The sequence below is a fragment of the Parasteatoda tepidariorum genome, chromosome 1 (genome assembly GCF_043381705.1).
Source record: "Parasteatoda tepidariorum isolate YZ-2023 chromosome 1, CAS_Ptep_4.0, whole genome shotgun sequence".
NCBI lineage: Eukaryota > Metazoa > Arthropoda > Arachnida > Araneae > Theridiidae > Parasteatoda > Parasteatoda tepidariorum.
Window position 1 is genome coordinate 27,757,369 of NC_092204.1, and position 13,384 is coordinate 27,770,752.

The following is a 13,384-nucleotide window of genomic DNA, read 5'->3' on the forward strand; positions in this document are numbered from 1 at the left end:
GTAAAGGCATACAGATAGAAAAAAAATCATAAAATCTTATTTGTTAAGCAATAAAATTGTACCAAATGTTGCCCAATACATTTTTGTCTCAGAAGGATATTTTACGATGTATTCCCAAAACATGACTTAGTAAGAAAAAAAAAAACAATTCAGGAAAATTTAAAAAAAAACTTTATTAGACATAAATACATAGATTATTTATTAATAATGAGGAAAAAAAACACACAACTTAATTCGGTTCAGAATAATTTTTCGACATAAATTATCATGGGTGCACAGATGTTATGATAATTTTCTTTGGTTTCTGAAACTTTTATAAATTAAGTAAAAATATTTAAAAAAGCTGTACAAAATTAGTTTTTTTTAAAAAAACTAATGTTTTTCTTGAATTGTGAAGAATATTTAGTGATTTTTTTTCGTTTTTTTCTTCTTCTCTTTTTTCAGAAGACTTTAAAAAAATCGAAGGGATTACTGTACTTAAGAGGCTTCTATCCTTGCAATCTTTGATTTTAGGTTAAATTATTGCTTCGCGCTTTCTTTATATTTGTTTTGAGCTTATCAAACTTTTGATGATATATTGATACCTCAATATCTTTAAATAAAAGTTAGAAAAGAAAGGAGCCGCTTTATTAGATTAGGAAAAAGCGCGTGATTCTATTTAGGACATCTCAAAACTTTAAAGCAATAAAATGATGCGATGTAAAGCCATTTAAAACAACACTCCTTTTTTTTCTTTTTCTTTTTTCAAAATTTAATTTTATTACAGTTTAAACGAAAACGATTTGGATGATGCTGAAAAAAAAAACATTTAACGCCGATTGCACAAAAACAAAGATTATAAAGAATCTAGTAAAAAGTCAAATGCATAGTATTTAACGACCATTCAAAAACTGATGATTACAGATCTGTATTGGTACAATTTTGTTCGAATAAATGAATAAAGAACATAAAAGGCTTTATATCTTTTTATTCTTTATTTATATTATTAGATATCTTGTATTTATATCTTTATATCTCAGGTTCTGATTGGGGGACCCCCTTGTATTTTTCGGATTGAAATATATTGCAGAACAGAGTAAATATTTTAAATCAGTTTATTAGTGAATATGAAATAAAGATGATTAAAAGCATATTTAGAATTTGTCTCCACCTTTTCGACAGTTAAATGAGGACGAGAGGCCTCTTAAGTTTATTTATAGTTACCACAAGATAAAATTTGAGTAATACATTATTCATGCAATGAAATAAAACAAAAAAAATAAATGCATATAAGTAACAAGCTTGGTAAAGAGATCAGATATTATAAATGGGCATTAAGAAACACAAGATTACAAAATGAATAAAATAAATTCTTCATGTATGAAATTATACCCTTTATGGCATAAGTTAAAAAAAGAAAAGACAAATACCACCATTATTGCCAAATTTCACCCCACATGTGTACAGGATCATCAGTCAAGGCTTGAAACTGACTTCCTTTATAAGACCCGTAATAAGATTAAAGATTCACGGCAATGACATTTGAAAAAAATACTTTTTTAAATACAGTAGAGTCCCAATTATCCGAGACCCGGTTATCCGAGTTTCCGCTTTAACCGAGCTATCAAATATTTCAAGGATTTTTTTTGTTCTATTTATTTTTAAAAAAACCGCTGAAAAATAAATCTGAATTTTATCTTCCAAACACTCAGAAAAACAAAATCCAACAACTTGGTCTGATGAAATATCGTCAATAATGATAATGAATCTAGCGAAGATGATGAAGAGCGTGATTATTAAAATCAACATATAAAAATCTCTCATACAGATGGACTAAAAGCTATCGAATGTACTATTGAATATATAGAACAACAAAAAGAGGCGACACCAGCCTTACTGTTATCCCTAAAAAAGGCGAAACATTACTACAGAAAAGTGCCAAAGTTACGTAGAACGAAACGCGATTAAGGACTTTTTTTAAGTAAAATTTATTTAATTCTCGTAAAGTATGCTTTTTAAATGTTTTTAAGTAAGCTTTTTAATTATAATATGAATTGCATGTGGTATACTCGTATACATTTTGTATTTCTTAAATATATTACATTTATACCTTCTCTTTTTCTTTCCGTTTTTATACTCTTCGCTTTAACCGAGTTTTTCAGTTAACCGAGTTTGTTGTGGTCTCCATTAACTCAGATAATTGGGACTTTACTGTAATTATAAAAACGACAATTTTTCAACAAAAAAAAAGTTACTTTTAATATTGATTTTCGAAACTTTTGTTTTCGATTTTATCTTACAGATGAAATAATAACGAAGGCAATCGTTTCCTTAAATTTAGGGGCTCTTTATAGAAAGAATACAAAACTAGGGCCTCTTACGATTCTTTACAAGATTTTACAAAATCTAAGTTATAGAATCAGAAAAGATTTATTTAAACAACTTTAGATAATTATTTAAGCAGAATCCTTAATACTCATTTCTAAGATCAATAATGTTCCATAAAAGGAGTATAAATATTAAAAATACGAAAAAAATTAAAAAAAACTTTTTTTTTAAACGTTTGTATTTTTAAAAAAAAATAGCAATGAAGAAAAAGAAAAAGAATCTGTTAGTACTCTTATCATCAGAATTTTTCATTGCAACATCCAACAAGAGTATGGCAAAATAAATCCATGCTTTTACTATTATAATTAAGGCTATTAAAAAACAATATTAAGTAAATTTTAGATTGTTTCTCTTACAAAGTTGCTAGTTTTTTTTTACACCCCTATATGTTTGGTTGGGTGCCATTTGGTAAATAAAAGTTTTTAAGGTTGTAATTAAATAAAAACAGAGAAATTTACACATGAGTTTTGATGATTGATGAACAAAACTCTCTTCGAACCAATAAAAAAATTGGCTTAACGTCACATAATAATGATAATAATAATAATAAAAACATTAATGTTTAAGCCAGTAATTCTGCCATAATTTTAAAATTACTACAAATTATCAACAAAAAAATAAATAAATAAAGTTAATGTACACAATAATGATAATAATAATAACAAAAACATTAATGTTTAAGCCAGTATTTCTGCCATAATTTTAAAATTATTACAAATTATCAACAAAAAAAAATAATAAAGGGCCGAATCATAAAAGTTGGGTTGCACTCGCTGAGCACCCTGTGTGATGGTTAAGCCACACTAGCAAATGTAAACAGTAAAAACAGACACAAATTTTTTCTTCTTTTGAAAAATAGGAAACAATGACTAGCGCAAAAAGAAAATATAAAAAAAAGACAAACTAAAATTGTAAATAATAAATACTAAGAAAATCTCATCCTAAAAGCATAAAAATACTACATTCAAAGCTCGAAAACAATCTATTAAGAAGAAATAAATGTAAGATATACAATACATTGTTCAATATGCGTACATGTAATAAATGACGTGCACAGTATTGAGATACACATTACAAAATTCCACAACAATTTATGTAAAAGTATAGAGCATTATGTACTTAAAATATAAATTTAAGTCAATAAAGGAATTTGCCATTTTAATGCAAACTAGAAGTAGACTTACAAATCAAGGCTAACTATGACTGAAAGAATTGAATCAGTTGGTAGCAACTGCACTATGATAAATTAAATAGATCATTTTTATCAGAATTGTGTCATAGCGAAATTGCCTCTTTAGGAAAACAAAGACAAAACAGGTAGATTTTGTTGTGGTGGTTCATTTATGTTGCACTTTAAAGCTGCACCAGTGGGCTAGTGGCGATGGTCTGGGAAACAACCCTGAGGGTGATCCAAAGACATGCCATCACAATTTTGCTCCTCTGCAGAGGGGATGGCACCCCCATCCCCGTCCATCGATCAGCACGCGAAGTCGAGCACTTTACGGTAGAACAGTTTAACGAGAACCAACACCGTACACCATCGGTCCCTACACATACAAAACAGGTAGAAAGAGGGCAGGTGAATAAATAGAAGAAAAAGGTTTTCCGTTATTCAAATTATTCAAGAGGATGAGATAACGCTGGTATAGCGTGAGGTTGCGTAGTTTGCTTTCATTTTTCGGGAAGCAAAGATAGCTTCCAATTAGTATTGACGCTCTTAATAATGTGAGTTTAGACATTATTTTCTATGACAGTTCTATTTTTTCTTTTGATGGTCTTGAAGATTGGGATTAAATCTTTTGTGAATTTGCATTAAATACGTTTAACTTCATATTTCGGTTTTCTTTATTTCATTTGTTTATTGTTCACTGATTACAGGGGTTGTGATATCATGCTGACATTTTTCATATAAACAAATTGATAACAAATGTCGTAATTAAAAGCTAACTGAAGTAAAATATAATTCAGAATATTTTGTAATTACATTTCTAAAATCTATTTAATTAAATTATATGGTTTTATACATTGTTTATATTTATTTCCTGTAATTACGATTATTAACATTTTTGACAAACACGTTGATTTTTTTGTTTAATAATCAGTACTGTTTAACCCCTACCCCTACAAAAATGCAAATTTTTTGTCAGAATTAAAGGGAAAGATTAATCTGTATTTTATCCCATTGTTTATAAATTAGCCTTTTAGCAGATGAGATCATTGAAAGACAATTCAGATTAAAAGTTTCTCAAAAAGGTTACTGTACTATTATATTGTTATAATTGTATATAGAGATCAAAAAATAATAATAAAGAAATTACAATATAGCAACATATAACATGAAAAGAAGTAGACAGAACGAACTTTTAATAAATACTAAAATTAAGTAAACATTCCTTAAAAAGCAGATACAATAAATAAATTTTTGGTAATATCACACATTGTTATTAAAATCACATAAAAATACTAAATTGAAAGCACTAAAATCTAATGTGACTATCAAAATTGCAAAACAGCGTAAAAATAACATGCTATTATCATTAGTTACAATTTTTTTTTTTTTACATATTTATAAATTTTTTTTGCTATTAACATTCAAGAGAATTAGATGGTAGAATGGCAATCTACCATCAAGACATTATTCAGGGGCCATAAATTCACAGGGTAGGGCCATAAATACACCAAGCATTAAACAAAAAGTTTTAGATAATGAGGCTATGTAACCCGTATATTTCATAAGAAAGCAAACTCCTAAGGGGCTTAATTTAAAGGCATATCATTAATACATCTGTATGAGTTTAAATGATTAAAAGTTACAAATCTTTTGTAAAAGGAATTAGAATTATTTTAATTGGGGGATTTTTTATTGGAAAATTTTGATTTTAGTGATGAGGAAGATTTGAGAGGCTATAATAAAATGAAATAAGGAAAAACTTCAATCACTTTAGATAATTTGATAATGGTTGATCGAAATTTATCTTTGATAATTTAACATTCCATCACACAGTATTTTGGTTAAAAAAAAATTTTTTTTTAGCACTGCAACACTGGTTAGAAAGATTTAGTTTATAGTTTGAAATAAAATATAGCATAAAAAATAACTTCATATCAAATGCTCAATGGATAAAAAATATATAAACATTACATATCACTAAAAAGAAACAGTAAACTAGAAAAAATGAATTAACTTAAGAATAATTAACTTAGAACTAAAGAATTAACTTAAAAAGAAATAAGCTTAGAAAGTAAGAAAATTAAACTTAAAATGTTTAAGTTAATAGCGTTTAACTTAAATGTTAAGTTTTCTAATTGCATATTGAAGAAAAAAAAACTTAATTATAATAAATAACAGATTTTTTTTTATTTCCAAAGGCCTAATATAAATAACAGACATACAATAGTAATAAAATATGCATATTTGTTTCTGTTTTTTTCCCCTTCATTTTATAAGTTTGATATTAAAATACTGTTTTGAAAATTAAACTAATTTCTTATGATATATAGGATACTAGCTTAGTAGTTACTTGTTTAATTAAGTTGTAAGTTGATAAGTTAAATTATAAACTATGTACATTTTAATGAATTACAACAGTATAAGTGGTATAAAATTTGATAAACACCCACACTGACTCAACCCTGAATGAATTGATTTTTAGAATCATGGACTGCAAGTGTTCATCATACATAGGCTTCATTTTGTTTCTCTAATTTTTATCAATTAGATAACTATTTAAATATACATTAAAACTTTCTCATCAGTAGTAACTGTTGTAGAATCTTATTAAAAAATCTTTTAAGTATCATAGTCTTATAAAAAAAAAATCTTAATAAAAACTTCATAATCTAAAAATTTAGTATAAAGGTTTCATTTGTATAAAATTAACACGTAAAAATATATTTCTTATCATAAAAATAAGTTTTTCAAGTGACATTATTTATAGAAGGATGAAAAATAATTTAGAATGACATTTCCTTCAAACTTTATATAATTTAGAAACATTAGGCACTTTGGCTACTGGCACGTAGTGGCAGTATTAAAGTTATGTAATGTTGAATGTATATCAATGGCAATGCAAGCTAAATTTATTTAAACATTTAACTTTCAACAGATTTTAATTTCTTTACCATACAAATATATGATTCTGCATTTTAAACAAATTTAAATATTGTTAGAAAAAATATTTTTTTATCTTGATATTTAGTTATGAATCTAATAACTATTCACAATATTTGATGATTATTTTAAAAAAACCATCTGATTAAAAAAAGAAAGAAATTCAAATGTATAATATAAAAGCTTTAGTTGTATATGTTACATCTTAATATTTTAATTTTTTTACAGTATACATATCTTCTTTGGCTAAGAAAAAAATTCATTTACAAAAATATGAATTATGTATAAAAATATTAGGAACATTAACTAGGATGCATGTTGTGTTTCAGGATGAATAAAATAACTCCTTAAAATATGTAAATTACAAACCTATTTAATAAATTTCAAAGTAACCTGCCTTAATGCATTCCTGTACTTTGAATACACAAGTTTATCACGCAAATTAAGTCCTCAATTGATACTGCTTTTAGGTCATAAGTTCTTAATATCTTTTAAACATATTCCTAAATAAAAAATCGATTTGCAGATGCACCAGAAAAAAAACTGTAAAATAAAGTCAGAAGTGGGAAAGCACTAAAGCAGCATAAAATAAAAATTAGTCTTCAAATAACTTAATAAAAATATCAGCAAATTATATTTAAATTGTAATAGAAGAGTAAACTGAAACAGAACAAAGAAACTTCATGGTGAAGAATGGTTTTTATCTCCTAATATATTTTCTTATGTTTTCCAAATTAAATCTGTTTAGTAGATAGCAACACAGAGTGACTACATTTTGGTTGGTTCTAAAATGTTTTTAATCTGGCAGTTCAGATTTCTTTATTATTCCGTTCTCTGCTGGCAATGATATTTATATAAATGCTAATTTGATAATTCATCTCCAAAGACAAAAACAGACACAAGTCAAACACACACATGTATTTGAGACATCAAACAAAAAAAAAAGGCTTGAGAATAATATTTTGTTCCTTGGCGAGTTTTTAACGATTTTTTTTCTGAATACTTTATTTATTTTCAGTTTATAAATTGTATAACATTTCATGTTAATCTGATTTTATATTTTCTATATTTCAGATTTTTTCCCCCAATGGGGTTTCAGGGCACAAATAGCAATTTGGTTTTGTTAAACAGTAATAGTAATTCGCAGAAAAGTACCCTCATAAATGTATGCAGAGTGTCCCCTGATGAAGTCCTGTATTGCATTCATGTTTCTTTTGTTCTGTTTAAACTTACTTTTCCATTAAAATTTGCTGCAGAGTTTCTGCTACCAGGGTCAGAATTAAAAGCATTCTGATTAAGGATTTAAGAGTTGTTTCTAGAACTTTCAGACCAAAGTACGGATATCAAATGAATTATGGCAGGTTGAGGTTATTTTGAAACACATAAAAAGGGAAGGTAATATACACAACATTTTAAGGAGTCATTAGATTGTAAATTAATAACCCTATCTTGTAGATATAAAAAGACACATAACTTTACGTTATGCAATTGTTACTATGAATGACCAAAATTGGTGGTTGCTGACTTCCATCGGTGAATGTTGACAATCACATACTCGCTTTGATAAATGTCCTAAATACATACTAGGTCCAGTTCAGTGCCACTGCCTGGTATACATTTGCCCGGTATGTCCTATATCAATATTTTTTAAGGTCACAGCCCAACATGCATTTAACCGATGTTTAGCATTTAATTGGTAGCATGCGTTTAACTGGTGTAACACTGATTTTCTTCCAATCTATCCTCAGTAAATATTGAAATATCGAATGAATATAATAATATCAACGAATAAATTAATATAAAATCAGATATAACAAATATATTTAGACATTCACCAAAGCGACAATGTGATTGTTGACATTCACCGGTGAAAGTCAACATTCTCTTGATTTCGGTCCTTCACATTAACACAATCACAACATTCGGAACTGAATATTCAATTAACCACAGATGATACACTTAAGCAGCATTGCTGTAAGCATACACCAAAGATACTGAAAAAGCATGATAAAGCACCACCACACCAGTGGCAGCATATGCTGTCATTTTGATCAGATTTTATGGGCACAGATTCAGATTGAAGCACGTGTGAGACAGAATCTACATCATGCTGCTTAGAACTCCTTTTCTGGGACTCTTGAACAGAATAAAACCCTGACCTGCATGGAGGAGATAAGGCTACATCTTGTAGTTTGGGACTCTTCCTTACAGTCTCCTGTACAGTGTAAGACCCTGACCGATGCTGGGGAGTCAGTGATTTTCTTTGAAATGATGTCAAGCGATTCGACTCAGATTCATATTGATCAGGATAGGTCCAATTGTCATAATCTCCGTAGGGCAAAGGTCGCTTTTGAGTCTAAAAAATAAAATGACACATGAAGTAAATTTCCCGCAAAAAATAAAATTGCAGAAACATTTATTAACACTTCTAAAGACTCCTTATTGCAGAATAAAAACTATGTCCTTCAGAAAATTTATGCTTTACTTAATTACGTAGTTAGAATCCAAATTTAATTTAATACCTGATGAAGAAAGGCATGAACAAAATTTAATTCACTACCTGATGAAGGAAGAAATAAAAATTTAACTTACTAATGAACAAAAAAATGAAAAAAATTGGAAAATTTATTATCTTACTACTACTACTTACTTATTTACTACTTGGAAAATTTATTATCCTAATAAAGAAATGCATAAGCAAATTTAATAATCACAAATATACCATTATTCGTAATTTATCATACATATTGCAAATAATATGCTTTCTTTATGACTGTTGTGTGTTTGTAACTTTTATTGTAATTATTATTTTTTACATTTTCTTTTTGATCTGCTTGCTTTTCTTCCATTTAGCTATGGATCTGTGGCTTCAAGAATCATTTTACCCATTTCAAGACATTTGCATACATTTAAGATGAAGCAAATATTGAAGGAAAATTTTGGCGTAAAACTATCCTTAATCTTTTGGACTATACCAGATACTGAGCAGCCACTGCTTTTCTAATGATGGCCATGTACAATTTCCCCCACACTCACCTTTATTGACTTAAGATCGTCAACAGTTTTTCTGGCCTATGTTGGGGTGACTAGAAAATGAGTGCAGACCTTAAACTATCCTTAACTTAGACCGTAAAACTATCCTTAATCTTTTGGACCATACCAGATACTGAGCAGCCAGTGCTTTTCTAATGATGGCCATGTACGATTTCCCCCACACTCACCTTTATTGACTAAGATCGTCCACAGTTTTTCTGGCCTATGTTGGGGTGACTAGAAAATGAGTGTAGACCACCTCCTTTTCGGCCCGGTTCTGAACGCCATTTATCTACTCTCATTATTAGGATACTTTTAACTAATTTCACAACTTAAATTTCTCCCTTCTATTTCTCTTTAGTTAATCACTTTTATTTGTTTATACTTTGCTTTTTTATGTTAGTTCCATTTGTGTATTTTCTCTCTAGTGATGAAAGACCAGTGTTCATCCTTCTGCTGCATTGGAAATAAAAAATACAAAAATATTATAACACTTTCCCCCCTCCTAAAAATCATTATCAAGAATGTTGAGTACCTTAACAATCATTTATCTACAAATTAATTACATATAAGCTAAATAATTAATTACAAAAATGCATGTTTTTTTAAATAAACTGTATGCCAATTTATTGTATGATGAACTATTTTAGCTAGCAGTCATATGGTAAATTGGATTTTATTGCACAAGAACAAATGACAACCATAACTTTTGCTAAAATATTGTTTATTGGTATAAATCCATTTTTATTTGCTCTTTTTTGTTAAATTTTTAATTATGACAATATCTTAAGAAATTATTTTTAAATATCAGAGTGGGTATAAGGTTTTGATAATTTTTTTTTGCTTTCATTTACTACGGAAAACATAAAACTTGACAAATTTGTCTAACTCTTATCAAGAATAAAAATATCAAACATTTTGAAAAATAATTCATTCCATTGCAAATACATATAAAAATAAAAAAGAAAGAAAAAAGATACTTACAAATGGAGCTAGAGTCGTAAACCAGTGATTTCTATAATTAAAAAATAATTTTCAATACAAATTACACATACAATTTAATTCACATTCTTGCCTATTTTCATAATAAACAACTTTTAAATAATATTAAAACAAATCAATGTCATTCAAAATTGTTTTTATTTATTAAATACTCATATTTGTAAAGTAAATGATGAACAATTAAGGCTGGTGTATCCTTCCATTGATATTGTGCTAAGTTTGAACTGTGAAATTTAAAAAGTCGAATGATACATTGGTAACAAAAACAACAAATATAAGTAAAATAACAAAATTATTTACAGAGTAGTGTTAATGCTTTAAGCAGATGGAATATAAAAAATGATTTAGAATCAAAGAACCAAACAAAACTCATTAAGTGTGAAAAAACAAGTATTTACTCATGTTCTTAGCATTTCATATTATTTTGCTTAACTTATGTTTCAAAAAAATATATTTTGAGCTGAAAAAAACATTTCAATAATTGTTTTAAATATTATCAAAAAATTATTTTTTGTATTTAATTTATATGAAACGAACATGAATTTTATACGCAGTTAGTTAGACATTTGCTTTTAACAACTGTGAGTTTTGGGTTCGATTAATATACAAGATATATGCTTTTTTGGATTTAAAAACACAGGATCGACAAATAATAATTTCTTATAATCTCATATATAATACAAAAGATAATTTTAAAATAAATTCTATTAGTAAAAATTAAAAAAAACTTTAATGCTTATAAAACGAAAAAAAAATATTTTATTGAGTAATATAAATGCAAATTTAATACATTAATTAAAGAAAATGTATAGGATTTAAAATGATTTAGATTAAAACAAAAAAAATTGAGGGAATATACTTTAGCTTTAATTCAAAATATTTGGATTTTTAAACCATGTGGAAATCTATAAAAATCACCACCGAAAAACCACATAGATTTATGACACATGCATGTCCAAAAATCATATCAAATGTGAGATTTAAAATTTCAGATTTATTTATTTGTCTATTCTGATCAGGTCATTATTTTGACTTTTCAAATCCAATATTTAACTCAAATCAATGATTTAAAAAAATCAGGCTTCTTAAATTCATATTTTTTGGTGCTTATCGGCTATAGAAAACACAAAGTCAAGTTTTCCAACATGTAAGACCACCACCACCAGATTCTCATTATCACCCATTACCCATAATTCACATCAATTGGAGAGTAAACCAACGGACAGCCCAATTGGGGGTTATCCATTACCCCCCAATTGGGTTGTATTCAATATAGCTATCATTAAATAACAAAACAAAACAAACAAAAAATTGCCATCATTACAGGTAACTATTTTTGATTCTTAATTTAATGGTTTTGTAGAATAATGTATACTAAACAGAATAAAGGAAATAACTTGGTCCAAGTGATGATGATGAACTACTATGGAAATCAAATCAATGAAAAGTGAGCTATCAATGAAAAGTGAGCTAATAAAGAAATACGAACAATTAACTGATAAATTTTGCTAAGATCTGTGATATCAGAAAAGTACATGCCATGACCTATCTTAAGCAATATTTGCAACAGATATAAAAGATTGTTTACCTATCATGCTCTGAATTAGCGAGAAACCATATTGGGGCTTCTTTTCCTTTCTTTTTGCAAATAAAAAATGTTTCTCGAACAGATCTTTGAAATGGTAGAGTGGGCACTTTATTCCAGACAGTGTCATTTGGTGCTTGAACATCCCAATCACTTGACAAGTTAAAATCTCTCTTTCTTTCATTTTGAGACAAAACTTCAATAACACCATTGCAATTCACAAAAACTTTAGATGGAATCCATTTTCTGTTGAAAAAGAATTTTCTTTTATGTGAGTATGAAAATATTGTAATTCATAAACAAAGGTTAATTGTTAATAAAAAAAAGCAATCATGCAAAATTTCTAGAATAATCTTAGTTTTTTTTTTTTTGTAATAAATAGTAACCAAAAGTCACTTAAAAATATTGTTATTAGTTAATGAGTTAAATACAAAACAATTATGTTAACTGATTTAAATGCTATTATAAAGTTATTAAAATTAATTTATTTTCATCTTTATAGCATAGACGTAAACAAATTTCATTCAGTACAAAACCTAAATTTTGTTTAAAAATATTTTAATGCAATATTAGAAATCGATGGATAATTACCGATTAAAATCAGATGTTTCCTGATAAACATACAGATTACTGACAATCAGTGCCATAAATGTTATAAATGACTATAACATTGTTTTTCAAAATAAATTGAATTCATAACTAAAAACGTTACATAAAAGTAATTAAATGGCAGTTATAATTATTTTTGCTCTGATTTAAACAGGCAATGTTAAAATTTCAGTCCTTGAACTTTTACTGCAAAATTTAATGATATTAATATTTAGCAGAAGATTTTTAAAAAAAACTACACTGATGGAATAGTGATTTTGCACAAAATAACATGCGACATTAAGTGCTGTTTTAATTTTAAGATCATAATAAAAACAAACAGACGATTTTGATCATCATATTACACAATTTTATCCCGTCATTCCGTTTATTCTGTTGAAACTGAACAGATTCTGATATGAAGAAATTACTTTATTTTCTTACTTATCGAACGCAAACTCGAGTCACATTTAAAATATTATACATATTAAGCCAATGATTACAGCTGCCAATGATTTAAAGTTTCATCCTTTTAGAAATGGCTGTTGCTTGGCTGACCGCCTTTTTAATAAATAGAGGCATTTGATTGGTCGGTTATATAATCGTTTTCATCGTTATCGCTTAATCGTTTTGTCATGTTTACTAGAATGGCGTTTTTAGCATTTTTGTTTGGCGCAATTTTAATAACGCGCATGNTT

General features: G+C 27.5%; 1 protein-coding gene across 1 annotated transcript; it reads right to left on the reverse strand.

Annotated features, from left to right (window-relative positions):
* Nucleotides 1-6,640: 6,640 nt before the first annotated feature.
* Nucleotides 6,641-13,075, reverse strand: LOC107446361 (uncharacterized). Its single transcript, XM_016060984.3, has 4 exons — nucleotides 12,690-13,075; nucleotides 12,102-12,344; nucleotides 10,496-10,526; nucleotides 6,641-8,834 (listed from the first exon to the last, which is right to left on the reverse strand). The coding sequence occupies exons 1-4, from the start codon at nucleotides 12,743-12,745 to the stop codon at nucleotides 8,415-8,417; spliced, it is 750 nt and encodes a 249-aa protein (XP_015916470.1). The 5' UTR covers nucleotides 12,746-13,075; the 3' UTR covers nucleotides 6,641-8,414.
* Between the last annotated feature and the right edge of the window lie 309 nt (nucleotides 13,076-13,384).